Here is a 23575-nt window from a genome sequence, read left to right as displayed (position 1 = left end):
TATTATAAAGCTAGCTTTATTAAAGTTATAGACGTCCTTATCACAGATACCCTGCTTAGCCTTTGTCTCTTCTACAAGCTTAAACTACCTCTTTACTAATGTCACATCCTCACACAGAGCTTGCTGCCTAACGTGCACGGCCTCGTAGTGCACACCGGCGCGTAATGCACACCCCACCACCTTTTGCACCCCCAAATAAGTGAGGTTATTGAGCAACATCACAATGCTGGTATTGCAAGATAAGTTAGTAGATTACTATATAGACTATTGCGAAACTTTTGGCTACCATAGTTTTCTAGGAAGACGCGTGGTACGGCCAGTAGATGCCTTGGTGGGTGGTGGTGGTGAGGGCGCCTTATGGGCAACACGCCGCCTTCGCGCAGCACTACCACCACGATTCTTTGTTACTTTTGACTGAGATTTCTGTGAGACCTTGCTCTTAGCCTGTTTAGGCAATTAAGTACTTTTTTCTGTGTTGCTCTTGCACTGAGCCTCTTCTTTATGAGCCTCAGTTTGAGCGCGCTTCGCAGCCTGTGCCTTAGCTGTCAATACCTTCTTCTTCTCTCGCTCAACACGCTTATCCTCCTTCTCCTTTGCTTGAATAATCTTCTTCTGGTGTTGAAGCTCCTTCTTAGTAGCTTTTGCTGCCTCTGCAGCGCGCTCAAGGTCCTCTTTTGCCTGAAGTTCTTGCTTTGCGCGCTTAATGCGTGAAGGACTCCACAAGACTGCACCACCACTGTTATTACTGTCAACAGGTTGCAAAGGTAGTACCTTTCGCTTCCTCTTCTTCTTCTTGTTTATACTTAGAGCCTCTTCTAGGCCTGTAACTCTGTGGTGAACAACCTCTAATTGCACGTGGAGTTAGTGAAGCGCTTGATCAAGTGCCTCATCAGCACTAGACTTATCCTCTTCTCTTGCACGCTTAAGTAGCCTTTGAGTCTTGCGCCAACTAGGTAGTTCTGGTGCGGGCTTAAGCCCAGTCGGCTCTGGGGTTGTGCTAGGCGACTTTGGTGTTGTATTTTTGAAACTCTTAAGGACAACGTCGGCATCCGGTGGGTGGATCCCAGTGCACCTAAAGGCCTCTTCTATGAGGTCTTTAGTGAAGGTCTTCTTCCACGCTGCCCAGAAGAGTGGGAAGAAGTCGCTCTGAGCTACAGGCGCCCACCCCTCAGTAGTGTGGCCGCGATGAAGGAGCTCTTCAGAGTAGTGATGCGCCAACGACCTAAAGCACGCTACATCAAGCGGCTGAAGCGCGTGAGTAGCATGCGGAGGGAATAGAAGTACCAGAATCTTGTTGGCATGAGCGTACTCAATAAAAGCCTTCGTAACGTGGCTACCGTGACCATCAAGGATCAAGAGTCGGTACTTCCCTCGCGCTCTGACTCTAGTATAGCGATCGAACACCTGCTTAAGCCAGGCAAGTCCAAGGGCATCATTTGTCCAGCCATTTAGTGAGGTACCGAAGTGCACGCAGTCTTTCTTGGCTTCAAATTCCTTCAACCAGCTGTGTTGCACAGTAAGGGAAGATGAAGGGAAAATAACTGCAGGCGGCAACGCAAAACCATCAGCTCCTACTGCTCCTACCACTGTCACCCACTTCCTGTTGCCATCATGAGATGCTAGCTTGAATCTCTAGAGTCCAAAGAGCTTCTTGTCAAAAATTCTAACGCTCTTTCCAATCACTCCAATCATGAAGCCCTTCTCATCCATATTGTACGTGTTCTCCACCTCTATTGCATGCTGCCTTATTGTACTGTGCAGGAGATCAAAATAGAGGCGAAAGGAATCATATGAAGCAGCGTCGTGACGCTGCTTCTCCATAGGCGCTGACCAGGCGGTGAGGAGTTCGTTGGGGTAACGATGAAGGAAGCAAGAAATCCATCAATCGCTCAGCGGCCACCTGCACAGAGGCGTGATTATTCTCACAAGAACCTTTCTTGTAGACATAAGGTGTCTCTCTGTAAGCGATTTGACGTACTGTACAATCTCTACCTCATCGCGTGGGTGGAGAACTAGCTGGTCTTTTGCCTTGTCTTCACGCGACGCGCATACGCCGCGGTGGCAGCGCGTCAAAGTTGAGCGGCAATAACCATGTTTTTTGGCAAGAGCTTGGTACGAAAGTGTATCGTCAGGTCCCAAAGTATCTAGCTCTGCAAGGGCTTCTTCTAGCGGCATCGTGGTGTTGAGTTATGGGGGGTGCAAAGTAGGCGTCAATGTTGGTGGGGTGTGCATTACGCGCCGGTGTGCACTACGAGGCCGTGCACGCTATTGTACACTCAGTTAAAACACGTCCAAAGACTGTCTGTACGCTTGACAAAGTTAGCTGGCCACTTCTGCCCAACCTGGCCAGCGCCGCGTGCAGCCAGCAGCTTATCAGCCATATCACGTGCAGCTGCGTAGGTAGGCGCAAATCCACGCTGATCTAGGTGAAGTATATAGCTGACAATCACCTCCTCTTCTCTCTGGGTAAGCTTCCTTAAGTTAGGCTGGCAATTGCGTCGCGCGCGTTTTCTAGCGCGCCGGTCAATTAGGGTTGATTTTGGGATATTAAAGACTGTAGCAGCACATTGTGTACTCTGAATTTAGGCAGAATCTATAGATAAGAGAGCAAGCTGAATATCTGCTTCATTTAACTGCATAAGAGGAGCGTAGCGTGGAGGCATTGTGTGTTAAGATAGAGTAGGTGATCAAAGTTGGTGGGGTGACCGACTTGCTTGTCTGACCGACTCGCTTGTCTGACCGACTCGCTTGCCAACCATGTATTACTATTTCTTTAAGTGTGTTATGCATAAGGTTCTCTATAAGGTCCTTAATTCTTCTATTAAATACTGTGTCTTTATTAAATATAATATCTTAAGTGCTTATTACATTGCTACGTAATAGTATCTAGATTTAATAGATATTTAATAACTAGTAGCCTACTAGATAGCTAATCTAGGCCTTTAGGTCTAGTTATTAAAGACGTAATTTGCCTCTATATATATTATCTGTTATAGTAAACACTTTACACCTATATACTCTTAGGTGCGTAAGGTTAGATTTTTATAGTAATATTACTATTCTATTACTAAAGGCAACTTGCGTAAAGAATATTTTGTATAGTGTTTTCTAATAGTTTGCGTAGTTTAGCGTTTAATTGTAGAGGTATACTGCTGCCCTTGTGATTTCTGGCCACAGTTCCTAGGAGAGGTTGGCATCAAGTTGCATTGGGCAAGCTTTCTCCTTGTTCACACCCCCTGAGCGTTCTGCGTTACTGTTCTGTGCTTGTGTGTCTAGCGCTAAAGGCTCTACAATAACTCCTTGTGTTGCTAGCTATTTTAATACGTCTAGTTTAACTATAGCTATCTTATTATCTACCTTAATAGTCTTAACTAAGATATTATAGTAATTTTTTAGGAAAAGGATAAATATTAATAGTGCCTTAATAATTAACTTTGCTGTGTAATAATCTGTAAAGTAGAGGTCCTACTATAGGCCTAAGAACCTATTAGTTATAAGTATCTAGTGTAACAGAGTAGGCGCCCTGCCCTCGAAATGTAAGGAGCTGGCCTCTGCGGGCTATTTGCAAGTATGAATCAAATGGATTTGTTGAGGAGTGGCTGCAGGCGGAGGTCTGCAGACTTTTATGTCCTCCGTGCGGAGGTTACACAATTAGTCAAGATTGGGACCTCCTGACTGGGGGTACAGCTGGGCAGGCACCTCCTCTCGGAGGTTGGCCGAGGCTGGCGAGCGCCAAGGCGCTACCATCGGGCCTAGCCTGTTACAGTACCCCCCCCCCCACTTGTCGCGTTGTTTATAACGCGTCCCCAGGTCAAAACACTAAATCTAGTCGCGCCGCCTACTACTCCGCCAACCAGCTTGTCTCCAACATCGTACCACGAGCCGCTGTCCCCTGCCCCGCCACAACTGTTCCGCCGCCCATCATGGCTCCTAAGACCCCGTCCAAGCCTCGCCAGGGCAAGGTGAGTGTCGTGGTGCTTTTTTTTTTAATAAATGATACCCGGCTGCGGCCCTCCTGGATACTCCAAAGTTGGAGTAGCTACTTCCAGAGTAGCTTCTTAAATAGACTATTGTTTATTTTCACATTCCCTCCCTCCTTTATGCGTGCCCTAATAGTAGCCTACAGTCTTCCTCTTCCTCTTCTCTAACACTATATTTAAGGTATTAGCTTATACATAAACTCCTCTAAGGGGTTTGCAATAGAAATTAGTAGGTAAGTTACTATTCTTGTCTCTATAGTTTATAGAGAACACTACCTAGTTATCTAGGGCCTCTAAGTCCTTGCACGTTGCTGCTAGTTCCCACGTTGCTTTTGCATAGCCGCACTATTTTACAAGATATAAATAGTTACAACTACTAGTCCCTATTACTTATTCTGTGTTAATTTGTTTAACCTCCTATTTCTCTGCTAACAACCTGTTATTGTTTATAACTATAAGTAGGCCTAGCTATTAGTTGTTATTAGTTTAGCTATGCAGAGGGTTCTAGGGGCATAGGTGTAGCTACTTAATGTAAAAAATAGGGTAGATATTCCCTTTAATGTTAAGTTTAACGTTATAAGGAGACACTACCTCTATAATAGTAAACTTCTAGTTCTTCTAGTCTAGTTTCTAGCTTTCCCTGTTGTTAGAGAAGTAAGTACCTAGTTTAAGCTATACCTTATTGCCTACCTATAACTAGCGAGCCTCTTTGTGGTGCTTATTAGCCTGTAGTTCTTATGCTTGTTAAGCTTCTACTATCTTAGATTATGCAAAGCTAAATGTCTTAACAAACTTCTTAGTTATAGTAATAGCTACTTTACCTAGAGACCTTGCATAGTAGTGTAATAGCTCTGCTGTTAGGTCTAGGTCCTCCTAGACAATGTCTATATTATACCTGTGTTGTAAGAAGAAGGGACTTACGCCTGTAGATACAGTGATTCTCCCTTTAATCGCGATTTAGGCAATAGGTACCTATTAGGCCTAGTCTTTCTGCAACTAGTTAGTGTAAGCGCAGAGGTAGGCTTCTACTATAGAGTTTATGCGTTTAGTGCTCCTATTAGTTTGTAGGTAAAACGCAGTTAATAACCTCTGTGTAATCTTTAGCATGCAACACATAACTATCTAGAAGTTACTTAAGAACTAAGATCCTTAGTCTAATATAATAGTATTAGGGAGCTAGTAGTATACTACTATATATATAAGAAACGCTTTTACTACTATATTAACCTATAAGCTAGGTAGTAGAATAAAGGTTACGTCCTTAGAAAGATAGTCTATAACTACTATAAGGTTCTAGTTACTCTTACTTTCTAGAAGGTCTGTAATAAAGTCTATAGAGATTTCCTTCTAGATTCTTTTAGGTATTAGGAGCAGCTTTAGTAATCCTTGTTTTAGTTCTCTCTATAGCTTTGTACGTCTGTAGATATTGTAGTTCTCTACATACCTCTACAATGCTAATAATATCCTAGGCTAGAAGTATAAGTAGGATAATATTAAGTATATATTGCCTCTACCTAGGTAACCTGTAATAGGCAAGTAGTAGATCTTATTAATAATCTGTCCTCTTAGGACTTCTAAATTAGGTACCTATTTCTGCTTATAGTAGCGCAGTTACCCTAGATTATTAACTAAATATTCTATAAGTAAGACTTTAAGACCTAGTTATAGAGAGAACTTCTGCGCGCTAGACAAGATTATGTCTCTTACTAGTTAGTAGGTATTATCTACTGTAGCTATAGTTACCTATAGTTGCTCCTGTGCGTTAATATTGTTGTAAGGTTTGTCTTCTTAGTAGCTATTACTTGTCTAGGCTTCTTGTCTACAGGCGTGTGTTGTGACAGAGTAGATCCTAGGTAGTTTAGCTATAGTTGACTGTGCTAGTTAGAGGCCTTCTGCGCACTAGAGGGATGTAGGGCAAATTTTTACTAAGAATACTACTATAGCACCTGCTTCCCCCTTATTATAAGCAGGTTTTTATACCTAAGCAAATAGTTTTAGTAACTAGAATTTTTATGTTTATATTTAATTATTGCCTATTAGGGGTAGTAAGTCCTCTTCGCGTCTAGACAAGGCATTAGCCTAGCTATTAACTTTTCTAGGACAGTACACAAATATTAGATTAAACTAGCTTAATAAGCTTAACTACCTAATATACCTTTCTAACAGCAACCTTGTTTTGCAGAAGTACTCTAGATTCTTATAGTTAGTAATAACTATGAAGTGTTCTACAGATCTTAGCTTAGTGCTCTATTCCTAGAGGCACTTAATAACTGCCAGCATCTCCTTGTTGTAGATAGTGTAGTTCACCTTAGCCTTTGTGTTTTTTGCAGAGAAGTATGCAACAGTCTGCAGGACGCTATTAGTCCTATACTACAACAGTACTCCCCTAATAGCCTATCTAGAGGTGTTGCACTCTAGGATTATCTTTAGGTCCTTGTTAAAGTTTAACAGTGCAGGTTCTACAATAAATACTATCTTTATAGCCTTAAAGGCTAATTATTAAGGCTTCCCCTACTTAAACACTAAATTCTTCTCTATTAACTAAGTTAGTAGTTCTACTATTAAGAAGAAGTTACTAATAAACTATTAATAGAAGTTAGTAAACCCTAGGAAGCTCTATATCCCTTTTACTAATTTTAGGGGTTCCTTAGCCTTAATAGCAGCAACTTTTCCTAGATCTATCTAGATCCCCTTACCTACTTTAATAATAAAGCTAAGGTACTTAGTCTTCTTAACAGAGAACTTATACTTCTTAATATCTAAGTAGAGGCCTGTGTTACCTAACTTCTAAATAATATCCTTAACTTTAGCTTTATATTCTGCTTATAACCTACTTAAGTAGATAAGTATATTGTCTATATACACAGAACACTATTTATCTAGATCTTCCTACAGTACCTAATTAATATACTATTAAAAGGTACTAGGGGCGTTAGTAAGTCTAAAGGGGGTTATAAGCTACTTATATAGTCTAAACCTTGTCTAGAAGTAGGCTGGCGGAATGGGTATACTCCAACGTCCTTCGTGGGTACCCCCCAAAACCTTATCAATAATACATGGATTCTAGCGGACTAGGGCTGAAAAGAAAGAGAAAAACTCCCTCTATATTTTTGTAGTAGAAGGTTTTGTTATAACTATTAAACTGCACAAGCTAGAGGCTAGAAAACGTTAAAAAAGGGGGGGTACCTAGCGAGCATACCCATTAATAGGTATACTTTGCTAGGTAGTGTTAATAACTTAGCTAATACTAGGTAGAATCAGCTAATTCTTTTTTTATTGGAAGGCGCAATACTAGGCGCTTCTATCAAATAATAGATTATGTAAGCGTATCTCTGCTAGTTAAGAAGCTATAAGCCAAAACGTAAAAAAGCATACCCTACCCATCCGCCAGCCTATCTAGAAGGCTATTTTCTACTTATTACCTTTAGTAATATAAATTTTATAGAATACTTAGATTATGTTAACTTTAGTAAACTATTTAGCCTTTAAGATTTGTGATAGGGTTTTGTAGATTAGTAGTAGGGGGTACTAGTCTTTCTTTATAATTATATTAAGTGCCTAGTAGTTAACGCAAAATTAGAGACCTCTGCTAGGTTTCTAGGCAAATAGCACTAGCGCTAAGGCGCTAGATTTGCTCACACAAATAAAGCCTCTGTCTAGGTAGCTAGTTAGTTATTAGCAGAGGACTAAGAGTTCTTCTCTTAACATGCTGTATAGGGGTCCCTAAGGGATTATTGCTAGTTTGCTGTCCTGCTTAATAAGCTTAATAGCATAGTCAATATCTACTCCTCTATGTAGAGCTAGTTTGTCTGCTTCTTCCTTTATAAACATCTAGAACTCCTCCTTTAGGTAGTTAGGGAGGAGGGCATAAGGGTCCCTAGAGGCCTTTTTTTTTAAGGCTTTCTATATATCTACTATAGAAGTAGAGAAGATTTCTATTAAAGAATCTTTCTTTAACTACTTTTATAGTGCCCTGTACAGCTCTAGGCTAACCTACTATAGTACTAGCTCTAGTCTAATGCCTTCTTTGCTCTGCACCCTTGTTATAGACAAGTAGATAAACAGTGACTTCTTAGCTGGCGCTAGGGTCACTTTGTGCTTATCTATCTACAGGCAGCCTAAGATTAGGTTGTATTTATATTCTCCTTTAAGGACGTACGTAAACATTTATTTAATATAGCTATTAATATTAATCCTTATCCTAACTACTTTCTTTAGCTAGGTTATCTTACTAGCTAACGTGGTTTATCACCGAGCCGCCAGGTATCACCGAACCGCCACCCCTCGCCAATTTTGCGACTGTTACAATAATTATTACAATGCCATCACAACACAACACGCAATCACCCTATAACAAAGGTACACTATACCTTGCTATCTAAGCTACAAAAGCTACTATGCCTAACAGTATAAATTACGTGTCTAAGGCCTTTAGTGTTCCCTAATTAACGTTAAGAGACTAACGCGCAGGAGGGCTTGCATAACGCAATTGCAAGGCTAATTTAAAGAAGCTAACAAAGGTAGAAGAGGAGGCAATAGTTAACTATATACTTAAGCTAGACAGGCAAGGAATAGGCGCAACAAAGACTATGGTGCAAGATATAGCTAATAATCTGCTTGCTGCACGTAGTGAAGGACCTATTAGCAAGCTCTAGGTAAATAGGTTTAACATACATACCTAACAAATTAAGCTTTAACATAGCTAACTGTACAATTATTAACAAGCCCTAAATAAAGATACACGTGTTATAACGCCCTAGTTTAAGCTAGTTAGGAATATAAAGGAGAAGTACAGAATCCTAGATATAGATACCTATAACTTTAATAAGACTAGGTTTATAATAGGCATAATTAGGTCTAAGATAGTGTTTACAGGCTTAGAGAAGTAATCTAACCCTAAGAATATCTAGCCTAGCAATTAGGAGTAGGTCACAATTATTATTAGTGTCTGCGCTGCTGGCTAGGCTATCCTACCCTTTATTATCTTCTAAGGCAAGGTCCTAATTACAACCTAGTACCCTAATCTGCCTTGCAATTAGGTAATTGCAACTAGCAAGAATAGCTAGATAATAAATAAGCTTAGTCTAGAGTAGTTAAAGCACTTTAACGCGTCTACAAAAGAGCGTACTATTAGCACCTACTATCTACTTATTATTAATAGCTATAAGAGCTACAACTCTATAGAGTTTAAGGAATACTGCGCAGAATACAAGATTATTACCTTGTGTATACCCCTACACTTGTTGCACCTGTTGCAGCTGCTTAACATAGCCTGTTTTAGCCCCTTAAAGAGGGCGTACTTAATTAAGGTTAATGCCTAGTTATAATACTTAAAGACACAAATTAAGAAAGAGTTCTTCCTTACTAGCTTCTAGACAGCCTATTATAAGGCTATTACAAAAGACAATATCTACAGAGGCTTTAGAGGCGCAGGACTAGTTCCTTTTGACCTAGAGCGAGTGCTATTAAAGCTTAATGTGGTCCTTCGCACGCTAACACCACCACCACTAGAGACTACCCTATAGGAATCTAAAACACTAACTAGCGCAAAGGAGGTTAAGTCATAAATGTTGTATATCTGTGAGCGCATGCGATTGCACAGAGATTCGCCCCTGTCTCCTATTATAAAATTACTTGACTTGCTTGCTAGAGGGGTTGCGCAGATAGACCATGCCAACGTGTTGTAGAGAAGGGAAATAGATAGTATAAAGAAGGCTATTAAGGCTCTAACAGCGCAGCGTGGTTGTAAAAGAAAGTATATCTAGACAGAGGAGGCTCTTATAGTTAGTGAGGTACAGGATATAATAGCTAAGAAGGACAGTAGTGGTAGTAAGGCATCTGAACAGTCTAGGAAGAAGGTGCGCAAAGAGAGGCACTGTGGATGTTGCGGCAAGACTAGCTACAATTTGCGCACCTGCACTGCAGAAATATTAGATGTAGATAATAGCACTGCTTCTAAAGAGTAATTGTAGCAATTATAAGTATTAGTATAGTGTTGTAGTTAAGCGTAATAGTTGTGTAATAGTTAGTGACTCTAAAAAAGTTGGTGAGGGGTGGCGGTTTGGTGATACCTGGCGGCTCGGTGATAAACCACGTTATGCTAATAACTTGTTTCCTTAGTATAGAGATATACCTAAGGTTATTTTATATTACAAAGCTTAAAGAGATAATTCTATAAGTTAAGCACCTAGTATTAATTAGTGTGTGTGCTACAGTCTTATTATCTATTAAAATGTATAACAAGATAGGTTTACTATCTAGCTATTGCTAATACAACTGCTAGAATAACTTACTATCCTAGTTAACCTTGCTAATTAACCCCTGTCTGCGACTTAGGACAGGAGGTTCTAGTTTTCTAAATTAGAATTATTCAAGTCTGAGTATTCCTCCACACTGTTTGTCGTGGCAGCTGCGCTAACCTGTACAGTACCCAGTCGTCTGGCTGGGGCTAGCTTGCATCAGTTAACGTAGTGGCCGTCTCTGCCACACCAGAGGCACTAGTTGTTAGCCCTTCGCCTGTCAAGGACCTCTTGTGGTTTCCATTCAGCTCGTTCGCGTTTGTTGTTGTTGTTGTTGTTGTTGTTGTTGTTGTTGTTGTTGTTGTTGCTGTTGTTATTGTTGTTGTTGTTGTCTACGCGCGCAGCATAGACCTTTGTAGGTTCCTAGTCTATCTTATTGTTATCCTTCCTTCTAGGTTATTATCTAAACAATATATTACAGGTATAAGTCTTAACTTGTCTAAGGTTAGTCTCTACTTTTAAGACTTATGCTATAAGGGTCTAAAGTTCCTATTCTTTAAGGACTTCTATAGATACTATCTTATCCTAAAGGTTACTATAGATAGTAGATATATACCTTATCTTAAGGTTCTGTTTATTTTCTTCTTCTCTAGTATTAAAGGCTAGCTAGACAAACTCTGTATTAAAGGCTTTAAGGCTTTATCTATTTTTCTTTATTATAATTATCTATAGCTTCTAACAAGATCTTTCTTTAAACTAGGTATCTTAGTATTATTTATTAAGGAAGCTCTAGAATTCTATAGTTAATCCTAATAGGTAGCAGGATTTCTAGGATAGACTAACCTAGGTAGCTTGCCCTTCTAATTAGTTAAATATATATACTACACCTAGGATTAATTAATATTCTCCTATAGAAGTAAGCTTGTCTATTATCTAGGACTTAGATATCTAATAGAGCTAGTAGTTACTATTAAACTTCCCTATATTAGGAAGCTTAAGCTTTGTAAAGCCTAACTAGGTTGTAGTAGTAGCTATTATTAGGGTAGGAGAGATATTAGCTATTACTAATCTCTACTATTCCTTATCCTTATACGCCTATATGCCTGCTTAGATAGCCTGTTGTATATATTTGTTTGTTATATTAACTATTAGTTAGGATTGCTAAGGTGTTTATAGAGGGTTTAGAGGTCTAGTTGTTGGCTGTTTAACCTCTAGCAACCTGACTGTATCTTTAGGCAGGGCGGCCCAGGCCAAGTGAGTGGCCAACAGAGTCAGAGCGCGTTTGTAAATAGTCTCTAGCCATTCTGCAGGTGCTAGAGTGCTTGCGTGGTGTTGCAATTCTGTGCGAACGTCTAATTAGGAGTTAATACTTAAGTAGAGTTTAATTCTGTATTTAATAAGGCGCCCTATAACAGTGTTAGTATTTTTACTTATTATAAGTAGTTCCTTACAGATGCTTAATAAATAAATAAATAAAGAGGATAAACAAATCTAGATATAAGGAGCTGGCCTCTGTAGGCTATTTGCAAGTATAAATTAAATAGATTTGTTAAGGAGTAGCTGCAGGCAGAGGTCTGCAGACTTTTATGTCCTCTGTGCAGAGGTTACACAATTAGTCAAGATTAGGACCTCCTGACTGGGGGTACAGCTGGGCAGGCACCTCCTCTCGGAGGTTGGCCGAGGCCAGCGAGCGCCGAGGCGCTACCATCGGGCCTAGCCCGTTACATCTAGCTCTTTTCTTTAGTAACTCCTTATACTTTATAGAAGTAGAAGTTAATGCTAAGTCTTTCTCTAGGTCTGTTATTATTAATTCTTAGTATGTAGCTAATTTGCTGTTGCAATTTAGCTATTCTATAAGCATTGCATTTAACTATAGTAATGCCTTAGATCTGCACCCCCTAAGTCTGCTAGACAATGTGTTTAATTGCAGTAGGACTAGGGTAACTAAGTTACTTGTGCTACTTTATTGCTAAGGCCTTCTATAGTCCTCTCTTAGTGTGTGTAGTGATTTTGTGTGTGTAGTTAGTAGCTAGTAGGGACAGTTTATACTTAAGCACCTACTTGCTAAGTATTTCTAATACTACTCTAATTACTTAGCTATTTACTTATTAGAGAGTTATTAGGTCTACTTATGTGTCCTACTATATGCCTCTATTTTGCAGTAGGTGGAAGGACACTAGGTTGCATAGCAGGTCTGGGCAAATTGCTATGTCTGTAAGGGTAACCTTAGTTGTCCTAGCTCTACTCCTTAAGAGTAGATTAATTAATCTATATCCTCTAACTAGCACCTTAGAATTCCTAGCCTATATAAAGTCTCTAGGCAATAGCTATTAGAACCTATAGACGCAGTTAGGGTTGTTAGTAATATAATAGGTAGAACCTAAGTTAAGTATAAATAACTTCTATAGTAGATAGTTAGTAATGTCCTATTAGTTTACTATACTAAGTGCTACTTTAATGTTAGTAATTTCTTAGCCCTCTAGTTAATTATCTAGGATTTCTAGAGTAGGGGTGTATAAGTACTTTACTACTAGTATTCTTAATCTACTCTTGCTTTATGCGTAAAGTAGCCCTTAAAAGGTAACATCTTTCTTATACTTAAACTTAATAAGTTTAGAAATAATCTTATTTAGTTTCTACTACTTAGGAGCTCTGTCTTAATTAACATAGTAGTAATCCTATATAGAGTAGTGTTGTCTATATATAGGGTATTTTACTCCCCTAGTAGAAGTAGGCTCTTAATCTAAAGGCTGCTTAAGTGTAGTAGTTTTCCTACCTACTATATATTAATATTAAGGTCTGCCCTAGTTAGATAGCACACTTACAGCATGTTAGGCGTCCCCTTTATAGCTCTAGGAGGCTGCACCCCCTTTAGCAAGAAATACTACATTATTAGCTACAAAAGCCTTGTGCTACCCTAATCTAAGGGGATAATTTATTATTATATACTCTTAGTAGTGTTTAATTATCTCCTTCTAACTTATACTAGATTTAAAGTGTCTACTAACGTGGTTTATCACCAAGCCGCCAGGTATCACCGAACCGCCACCCCTTGCCAATTTTGCGACTGTTACGATAATTATTACAATGCCATCACAACGCAACGCGCAATCACCCTATAACAAAGGTATACTATACCTTGCTATCTAAGCTATAAAAGCTACTGTGCCTAACAGTATAAATCATGCGTCTAAGGCCTTTAGTGTTCCCTAATTAATATTAAGAGACTAACGCGCAGGAGGGCTTGCATAACACAATTATAAGGCTAATTTAAAGAAGCTAATAAAGGTAGAAGAGGAGGTAATAGTTAACTGTATACTTAAGCTAGACAGGCAAGGAATAGGCGCAACAAAGACTATAGTATAAGATATAGCTAATAATCTGCTTACTGCACGTGGTGAAGGACCTGTTAGCAAGCTCTAGGTAAACAGGTTTAACACGCGTACCTAACAAATTAAGCTTTAATATAGCTAACTATACAATTATTAACAAGCCCTAAATAAAGATACACGCGTTATAACGCCCTAGTTTAAGCTAGTTAGGAATATAAAGGAGAAGTATAGAATCCTAGATAGAGATACCTACAACTTTAATAAGACTAGGTTTATAATAGGCATAATTAGGTCTAAGATAGTGTTCACAGGCTTAGAGAAGCAATCTAACCCTAAGAATATCTAGCCTAGCAATTAGGAGTGGGTCACAATTATCATCAGTGTCTGCGCTGCTAGCTAGGCTATCCTACCCTTTATTATCTTCTAAGGTAAGGTCCTAATTACAACCTAGTACCCTAATCTGCCTTGCAATTAGGTAATTGCAACTAGCAAGAATAGCTAGATAATAAACAAGCTTAGTCTAGAGTAGTTAAAGCACTTTAATGCGTCTACAAAAGAGCGTACTATTAGCACCTACTGTCTACTTATTATTAATAGCTATAAGAGCTATAACTCTGCAGAGTTTAAGGAATACTGCGCAGAACATAAGATTATCACCTTATGTATACCCCTACACTTGTTGCACCTATTACAGCTGCTTAACATGGCCTGTTTTAGCCCCTTAAAGAGGGTGTACTTAATTAAGGTTAACGCCTAGTTATAATACTTAAAGATATAAATTAAGAAAGAGTTCTTCCTTACTAGCTTCTAGACAGCCTATTATAAGGCTATTATAAAAGACAATATCTACAGAGGCTTTAGAGGCGCAGGACTAGTTCCTTTTAACCTAGAGCGAGTGCTATTAAAGCTTGATGTGGTCCTTCGCACGCCAACACTACCACCACTAGAGACTACCCTATAGGAATCTAAAACACTAACTAGCGCAAAGGAGGTTAAGTCATAAACGTTGTATATCTGTGAGCGCATGCAATTGCACAGAGATTCGCCCCTGTCTCCTATTATAAAATCACTTGACTTACTTGCTAGAGGGGTTGCGTAGATAGACCATGCTAACGTGTTGCAGAGAAGGGAAATAGATAGCATAAAGAAGGCTATTAAGGCTCTAACAGCGCAGCATAGTCACAAAAGAAAGTATATCTAGACAGAGGAGGCTCTCACGGTTAGTAAGGTACAGGATATAATAGCTAAGAAGGATAGTGGTAGTAGTAAGGCATCTAAACAGTCTAGGAAGAAGGTGTGCAAAGACAGGCACTGCGGACGTTGCAGCAAGACTAGCCACAATTTGCGCACCTGCACTGCAGAAATATTAGATGCAGATAATAGCGCTGCTTCTAAAGAGTAATTATAGCAATTGTAAGTATTAGTGTAGTGTTGTGGTTAAGCGTAATAGTTGTGTAATAGTTAGTAACTCTAAAAAAGTTGGTGAGGGGTGGCGGTTTAGTGATACCTGGCGGCTTGGTGATAAACCACGTTATCTTAAAAGCTTGTAGCCTAGATAGGCGCAACCCTATTTATAGCTATTAGGAAGTCCTTTATTATTATATTTAATTACAATAATTTAGTAACTTTGTATGTCTCTGCTTCTGTAGCTGCCTAGTTATACTTAGCTAGCTAGGTATCCTATTATAATGTGCTTTTTATTAGCTTAAGTGCTAAGAGGTATCTATCTTAGGCTTATTCTTGTTTAATTTGTTTATTAACCCTAATAGTAAGTTGTAGGTCTGTAATCTACTATTATAGTAGTTTCTTAGGAAGACAGTATATGCGTAGTAGATATAGCAACATAGTTAACTAGATAAACACAATAATATGCTAAAGGCTTGCTTCCTCCTTCTTCTATTTATATTAATTATTCTTATAACGTACTCTATCACCGAGCTGGTTATATCACTGAACCAGTCAAAATCTCTTGTCGCGCCCAACTTATATTGCAGTAACTTGAATTACTTGCTATTAAACAGTGATCTAGTGTACTGCGTGCTTTTATCAGGTTTAGAATCTTCTTCTATATCTTTCTAACACGTTTAAGCGTTGTGCCCTGTGCCTCCACAGTTTCTACAGCGCTGTTGGGCTAACTAGGTCCTTTCTTGAGTACCTGCACCACAAGTCTTCTTTAATGGCTAAGCTGCTACAGACACCTTAGCAGCTACCTGTGATGCTGCTAGGCCATACTTAAGTGTGCCGCTATGCTGAATTTGCTTTCGCTTGCGCGACTTTCTCCTAGTCATGACTGCTAATTGCTCTTCAAGCTTAGTAATGCGAGCAGCTTGCAGCGCGTTTTGGTGCAGCATTAATTCACCACCTTTGATAAGCTAAGAGAAGCTAGCCTAGGCTGTGACTAGTAACTAAGTAAAGGAGTCATGTACAAGCTTTAACTAAGACCTAAACTTGTGTGTATTGCTTAGAGTCCTTGACTGCCACGGTGTCTCTAGTAGAGGGGGTGCTAGTGGGGTACAGTGTCGCACCTTAAGGCAATCCAACACTACCTGCGCGTTGGTAGGGTTGGTTGGTTGGTTGGTATTCATTTTACGTCTAGTTAATAGGGAATGCGCGTTGGTAGGGACTAGCCCTGATGCCTTAAAGGCCTTCTAACAGTTGGCCTTTGTAAACATGTTAAGAAACGCGTCTCTAAAGGCTGGAAGGAAGCCTTCCTTGTTGATGTGGAAGACGCGTTGGCGTGCCAAGTCCCAGACGCGTTAGGAGTACTTGCGCTTCAACGGCGAGAAACAGACCACGTCAAGCAGCTAGAGGATGTGTGACGAGTGAGCTGGCATACAGAGAGTAAGGATCTTGTTATCTAGGCAATAGTCCTTAAAATCCTAGTTAAGGTAGCTCTTATGGCCGTCCAAGATGAGTAGCCTGTATCCCCCTACCTAACGCGCTCTTGTATGCGCGTTAAAATGCTTCAACCACTTAAGGCCAAGCGCGTTGTTTGTCCAGCCGTTCTTAGAGACAGAGAGCTTCTAATTGTGTAGTATATCCGTCTCCTCGTACTAGGCAGAGATGTGGATGCGTCCTTTGTAGATGATGAAAGGCGGGGTCGCATATCCAGCAGCGCAGATGCTCTGTATAACTGTAACCCACTCCTAATCGCCTGGCTGAACAAGCTCAGGTCGAGCGCGTCTCTCAGCGCCTGTGACAACCTTTATTAACCCTATCACGCCTATCTAGAACCTAGTCTTATTAAAGTTGTGCACGTTATTGTTGTAGATGCTATACTTGGCCTTAGTACCCTCTACTAGCATAAACCACGCGTTAATTACCTTAGGATCTTCCTGCAGTATCCTCTGTCTGTCCTTTGCTTAGTTAAACGCTATCTTGAGCTAATCTAAACGCGTTACAAATCTTATAGCCTAGAGTTTACTAACAGGCTCCCTACTACGCACACCTAACAGTTTATCAGCCATATCTGCCACCTCACACAGCTGAGGCGCAAATCCTCGCGAATTAAGGTCAAGAATATATTGGACAATCGTCTGCTCTTTAGTTGCAGTGAGCTTCTGGCAGTTTGCGCGTACGTTGAGTTGAAATGGAGTATTGCTAGCGCGTTTAGAGAGCCTGCGTTGGTTAACGTTGAATGCAGCAGCAGCAGCCCGATGGCTCTGAAACTGTCCGGTATTGTAGGCCTGGAGAGCAAGCTGCAGTCTCCCTTCGTGTTGAAGCAATAGGTCGTGATGTTGTTGAGACATACTGTGAAGTGCGGAGTTGTGTTATATAGTGCCTAAAGGGCAGCGCATCCCCTACCTCTCAATGGGCCTTCCTAGAGTGCCATGGTGCCATGGAGACACACGACGTCTCTGTCAAATGGGCCCCTGGACATCTAGGCATTGAAGGAAACAAAGCGGCCGATAGGCTAGCAAACCTTAAAGCCCACTACCCATCACTCCCTACTAGAGAGGCTGCTGTTCCTACACTAGCAGGCATCAAATCCATCGCTCGCAAAACATTGCACAACACACAGCAGACCTGGTGGTCTAAGAAGAAAGAAAGCCTCTCTACATAGTACAGAAGATAGGAGCTAGGCTACTCACTTCACAGCAGACTACGTGAATTAGACCTACTAAGAGTCACCCTAGCCAGACTGCTCTTAATTTAATCTATGCACAGCAACTTCGCGTAGTACTACTAAAAGTTTAGCCACAACAACGCAACACTTACCTGTTTATGTAGACGCGACAAGACACTAGAGCACCTTGCGCTCTACTGCAAGACCCTAGGAGCCTTTAGCTGATAGCCACTTTGACTACCTATACCACTATCTAGCTAGAACAATGGCCTAGCGTATACTGCCTTGCTGATTGGGGATCTAGAGGCTTTTGAAGCCTTTGTCTAACTCACACAGTACTACACCAAGGTCTGCCCCTAGTAGCTCACCCTGTGCTGCAACAGCAGCAAACAACTGTACTCTTTCCTTACTATCCTTCCTACTCTTCCTCTCTCCCACTTCTCTAGCACTTAACTGCCTCTAAACACACACAAGGGATCCACCCTAATGTACACATACAGCTTAGTCTCCCCAACTAGACAGGGAGCTGTAGTTCTGAAATGGTAGTAATACCCGCGCAGGCAAGAAATGCTTTCTAAGGTAGTGGCAGCACTGTAATTCCATAGCTTAGCACGTCGTATATGCCCTTCGGGAGGCGAGATGATGGACTTCATCCTCATCAACTAGACGTAAAATGAATACCAACCAACTTACTAACGCGCAGGTGGTGTTGGATCGCCTTGAAGTGCGGCTGCATACCCCACTAGCAGTACCTCTACCCGAAACGCCGTGGCAATCCAAGACGCTAAGCAATACACACGAGTTTAGGTCTCAATCCAAGCTTGTAAGCGACTCCTTCTAACAATTGCTAAGTGCAGCGCAAGAAGGGTTCTTAAAGCTTGTAAAAGGGGCTAAAGAGATGCTGCACAAAAACGTCCTTATTAAGGCCCGCGTGCAAGAGCTTAAAGAGCAATTAGCAGTAATAACTAAGAGAAAATTGCGTAAGAGAAAGCAGATTCAGCATAGTGGCACACTTAAGTATGGCCTAGCAGCATCGCGGGTAGCTGCTAAGGCGTGTGTAGCAGCTTAGCCATCTAAGAAGACTTGGGGTAGAGGTGGTTAACTAGGAGCTTAGTTAACTGTTTAGCGCTGTAGGAACTGTAGCAAGACTAGACACAACGCACGAACATGCTAGGAGGGTGCAGAAACATCTTCTAAATCTAATGCAATTACGCAGTATGCTAGGTTACTATTTAATAGCAAGTAGTTGTAGTTGTAGTAACTTGTGTTAGTTGTGCTAAGAGAAAATGGCTAGTTTGGTGATATGGCCAGCTTGGTGATAATCTACGTTATTGGATGTTCTCAAACACCAGCTTATAAAAGCGTCCTTCCCTAGGTAAGCAGTCAATTTAAAATGCACTTTCAAATACGTTTGTCGTAAAATCTTTGATAACGAGCGAAGGTGGAAGGTTGAAATGTCTGGTCACTTCGCCAATGCACCTTAATAAAATGTCTGTCCCAACACATAGACCAACCATTCTGATTGTGAGTTTGCGCAGTTAGTATGCGAAGTTCAGTGAATTGACTCACGTTAATGCCTGGTGGTTCCACGGTTTCGTGAGTCCAGTGCGATCTGTAGCGAGGTGAAATTGAGAGCGCTGAGTAGAACCCTGAATTCCGTGATCTGGGAGTAGCTAAGAGACAAGAGCAAGTGCGGTCACGTTAGAAACAGGATGGCTGTTGCATACTGTCCGTGTGCTTGTACTAGTTTTGCTTGCCGTGGAAATATATAATAAGGGTACTACGATGGGAGGTATGACATTATCTCGATTGTCAAGATACACATCTGGTCCAGAAATGGCGGGCACCCAACTGAAGCTGGGCAATTGGTAACAATCAAGCGAACACGTAGGCTCTGAACCTTAAAGCAGGCTTCACGTGCACAGAAAACAGTAATTTAGCGATAGGTTTAATTAAAGGAACAGGAGACTATAACAGGTAGAGAGCTAGAGGCCCAAGGTAGCTAGCTACTTAAATTGACAGGCTGTTCTCTTGAGTGGGAGAAAAGAAAAGCAAAGACAGGAAAGACGTATGTTTGAGCAGAAGTATTGGAGTCTAGTGGCTTGAGGTGTCCTAAGCTACTAGCACCTAGACTTCAGCTTTGAACAATTCCTAGCATCAACAACTTAAGTTGCATTAGCTAGTTGTGCATTGAACAAATCCATTGTTAGAAGAGGCGCCCTTGTGAGTTACGGCGCCAAGAATAACGCACTGTCCGGTCCTGCTATCGTAGTTGACAATGCAACGGTGTGCTCCTGGTGCACCTACAGGTATTGTCAGCAAGAACTCTTAATAAGTACTAGAACACTTTTGTGTTGTTCATTTTACATGCTGTAACAATTATAGAGAATATAAAAGCTCAACTTACCACCTGAGTAGGCCTTGGTGCCATGAATAAGAGGGTAAATGTATAGGCTGTTGATATTCGAAACAGACCACGTAAAGCCCTCGTGGTTGGCGAAATAATGCGGGTAGCCACCTGGACCAGTGCGATTGTTCCACCTGCAAAGTTCATTTTTGCAGTTGTCCAGCTCAGCTCTGTCGAAGTAATCGCCAGCACAATCCTCGCCTGCAGCTACGGATGAAGCAAGCGCTGCAATGGCAAGAAGCGCCTGTAGAAGTGTTAGATTGAATTCACTCTCTGCTTTACTGGTGGGTATTCATACTTTGATAAGCATATTGAAAGATTTGAACAAAGTTGACTTGAGTGTGACAGTTGAGAAGTTGAGAAGTGTCGAGTAGAAACAGTGGAAGCGATGAGATGTTACTCTTAGTTGCAGCTTGCTACTTATATAGACGAAGGACTTCAGTCATCCCAAGGACTTGCGTTAATAAATTCAGTGACAACTGATGGCGATATTGCCGTCTGACTTAAGTTACGGGCCGATGCTACAGGCTGCGTCCTAGTTCAGAGCGAATGTGCAAGCACTTGAGAGATCACGTATACGAGCTGACTAACGCACAGATCGAGCTCCTAAGTTCTTCATGTACCTTTTGTAGAGAAGTACAATAGTTTCTATTTTTATTTTTCGTGCTCTACAACATATGGTGAATGCATTCTTGCTGGTTAAATCTCTCATCTCAAGCCCTAAAATCCAGGGGCTACAATTGCACGGTAAGTCGTGTTGAAAGAGCTGCTGCTTGAAGTGCATATCTCGGTGTAAGCGAACCAACGGTCTTATTTCCGTCAAGAAAGAAAAGGGTTAGCTTGGCTGATTGGACTACTAGTACAACTAACTTACCATTCTTTGGAAAGGCGTTTGAGATGGGCCTTCTCAGAGTAAAGCCGTCGCTTTTACAAATAGCTCAAGTCAACAAGTGTGATCACAAGAAACAACAGGACTCTTGTTAACAGGGTATATTCCTAGTGTACCATGCTAAGTTGATTAAAGTTTTGCAAACTTAATCTGTGGTTGAACCGCAATTAAGATGGCACATACTGCACCTTACTAGCGCCAAAGGTATAGCCGACGATTTCAGGTGAAAGTCACTCGCCAGAAATAGAATAGTTTAGGGAAACAATAGAGTTGTGGCACGTAATTTACTTAACAGTGATAGTTTACGCTTATAGACGTGTAGATTTAACGATTTTAAGTGTTGTACCTATTGCAATCGCTGTTTCTTACTAGTTAGCATTATTGCTTAAGGAAGAAAAACACTATTCACGTTTTGCCGCTATTCCTTTACTAAATTGGCGTTTTTTTCAAACCTTTGACTGGCATGAACACTTGGCTATACCATTGGCGCTGGTAAGGTGCAGTACATCTAACAGTCTTGAAATGCTCCGTGGGCTTTCCATCTCGTTCCGCATACACTAGCGAGACTTGGGTGATCCACTTATTGTCGCGCAGTATTATAAGACCGATTGGTGGCCTCAACTCCGATGGTCAAATGTTCAACCTCAAAATTATAAGCTTCTGAGATCCCTAGCGCCGCACCTAAAAAACGTTCGGCCGTTCTCTAGGCTAATTAGTGGACCACCTGAGTCTTATTAGCCTTTGTGGTACTCGTGAAGTGCACAGGTACACTAGGAGGTAACGGTGACCTATGATCTCTGCGCAACGAATGCTGATTTACCGTTTGGGCATAGGCAATTGAAGCTGGTGCTGTTGCAGGTAGATGGTCGTGAGATTGCCGAGTGCTTTCCTTTGTTGTGATAATACTCTGGTCGATAGCAAGAAGCGTGAGAAGCGACTCTTTGTCGGCTGAGAACGATACGATACCGATTGGACGGCATAATGCCGGCGCCAACTTCCTAGGAGATCTAGATGTTGTTGCGACTGGATGTCACAGCGATATCCTCTTAGGGCCTGTTTTAGGTAGGCCTGTCTCTATGAACTGGTAAACATAGACCAAATATACCTTCTTATACGAAACTAGGCCATGCGTCGTACTGCGGTAGATTAAGCTGGAAGCTCCGAATACGGTGGTAGATAAAGCCGGAAGCTCTTGGTACGGCTAGACGTCCGCTGGCAACAAGTCTTCCATAAAATTTTCGACGCATAATGGATTCGCGAACTCTTGCTACTCGAGGAGGTGGTATTCACAGAGGAAGTAGCCGTGGGGGAAGCGCTTTGGGAAGAAGTCACCATAACCTACGACATTCCTCTTCAAGCACCTCTCAAGCCATAGAGTCTAATCTACCAGCCTCATCTACTGCGAAGCTTCTTGTACAGCCTGCCATTACGGCATTTAGTGCTGGATATCCCAATAACAGCGAGGGTGTTCTATAGGATATCTGGAATTGTGTGGTTGACTTTTCATTGCAGACGCTATGTAAAGGAGCTGGCCGCTGAGGGCAAAGTGCAAGTAAAATTCAGATAGAATTGATGCAGGCTCTGGCTCGGAGACTTCTAGTGGTTTTTGTTCTCTGGCGCGGAGTCTGTATGCTGATACTCTCCAGTTGTCAGATTCTCGTACTGTTGTCAGAGTATAAACTCGACGAGATCGTGGGTGGTAAAAACTGTGTGTATTCTGTCTTCTTCATTTCGTGTCTATCCTCTAATCTTATGTACTCTCAACCCCGCCTTTCTGTTAATTATCAGTTAAGGCATTGTCTTAGTAGTCCTGAATCGCTTGGGTACCCCTCTTTTACATGCTTGGTGTCAGATATTGGGTTACTGAGGAAAGGTTGGCAGGGCCGGATCTGTACAGAGACATCACTCGGAGGTCTCAGCCAAGTTCACCAAGCAAGGCAGGGGCCCACAGACTAAGCCTAATAATCAGCAACACGCCAGATTGAGGTCGCTAAGCATGTAAAAGAGGGGTAGCCAAGCGATTCAGGACTACTAAGACAATGCCTTAGCTAATAATCGACAGAAAGGCGGGTTGAGAGTACATGAGATTAGAGGAGAGACACAAAATAGAGAGGACAGAGAATACACACACAATTTTACTACCCACGATCTTGTTAAGTTTATACTCTGACAACAGTACAAGAATCTAACAATTAAGAGTCTTACTGCTGCAACTAAGCTAGAACAATGTTGATCCTTAGCACACCTACTGTTGTACTCACCAACTATATATTGTACACCCCGTGGCTACGCTAGCTAGAGATACGCTGTGTCTCTCTGGACGTGGGATCAAATTGATCCTGATCAACTCACGCGTAAATACTAAGCAAGTGAGCCATCGAAGCGAGTGAGCCACCCAACCAACTTTGCGCACCTTTACAATCATATATCTCAACAACGTGATAATGTAATGTTTAGATATTTATAGAGTAAATTAAGCAGTATCTAAAGTATCTTTTTTGCACGTACGCGAGTTGTGTCCAGTCTCTCTGCATCTCTTGCAGCGCGCGAGTGCCTGGCGGCTGCGGCCTAATTGCTCTCCTCCTTGACGCTCTTCACGAGCAATCTGCTGATCAGCCTCACGTTGAGCGAGTATATCCTCTCTAGCTCCCTTTGTTAAGAT

The 23575-nt window shown here is 41.3% G+C and overlaps 4 protein-coding genes across 4 annotated transcripts; 1 reads left to right on the top strand and 3 right to left on the bottom strand.

The window, feature by feature from the left end:
• Window positions 1-1632: 1632 nt before the first annotated feature.
• On the bottom strand, window positions 1633-1881 carry M421DRAFT_52112 (uncharacterized protein; the record flags this gene model as incomplete). The annotated part of the gene is made up of 1 exon (XM_033594997.1): window positions 1633-1881. A coding segment is annotated over one exon (249 nt), but the record flags the coding sequence as incomplete, so codon positions are not given.
• Window positions 1882-2175, bottom strand: M421DRAFT_51816 (uncharacterized protein; the record flags this gene model as incomplete). The annotated part of the gene is made up of 1 exon (XM_033594966.1): window positions 1882-2175. The coding sequence occupies one exon, from the start codon at window positions 2173-2175 to the stop codon at window positions 1882-1884; it is 294 nt and encodes a 97-aa protein (XP_033454038.1).
• Window positions 2176-9073: 6898 nt separating this feature from the next.
• On the top strand, window positions 9074-14494 carry M421DRAFT_27028 (DDE-domain-containing protein; the record flags this gene model as incomplete). Its single annotated transcript, XM_033588785.1, has 3 exons — window positions 9074-9289; window positions 9773-9838; window positions 14363-14494. Coding segments are annotated over 3 exons (414 nt in total), but the record flags the coding sequence as incomplete, so codon positions are not given.
• A 5298-nt stretch (window positions 14495-19792) lies between these two features.
• Window positions 19793-20220, bottom strand: M421DRAFT_52827 (Ribonuclease/ribotoxin; the record flags this gene model as incomplete). The annotated part of the gene is made up of 2 exons (XM_033595058.1): window positions 19793-19944; window positions 20025-20220. Coding segments are annotated over 2 exons (348 nt in total), but the record flags the coding sequence as incomplete, so codon positions are not given.
• Window positions 20221-23575: the final 3355 nt, after the last annotated feature.

This window comes from Didymella exigua (assembly GCF_010094145.1).
Source record: "Didymella exigua CBS 183.55 unplaced genomic scaffold M421scaffold_2, whole genome shotgun sequence".
NCBI classification, from domain to species: domain Eukaryota; kingdom Fungi; phylum Ascomycota; class Dothideomycetes; order Pleosporales; family Didymellaceae; genus Didymella; species Didymella exigua.
The sequence above is the reverse complement of the archived record's forward strand: the minus strand, read 5'-3'. Positions and strand labels throughout refer to the sequence as shown.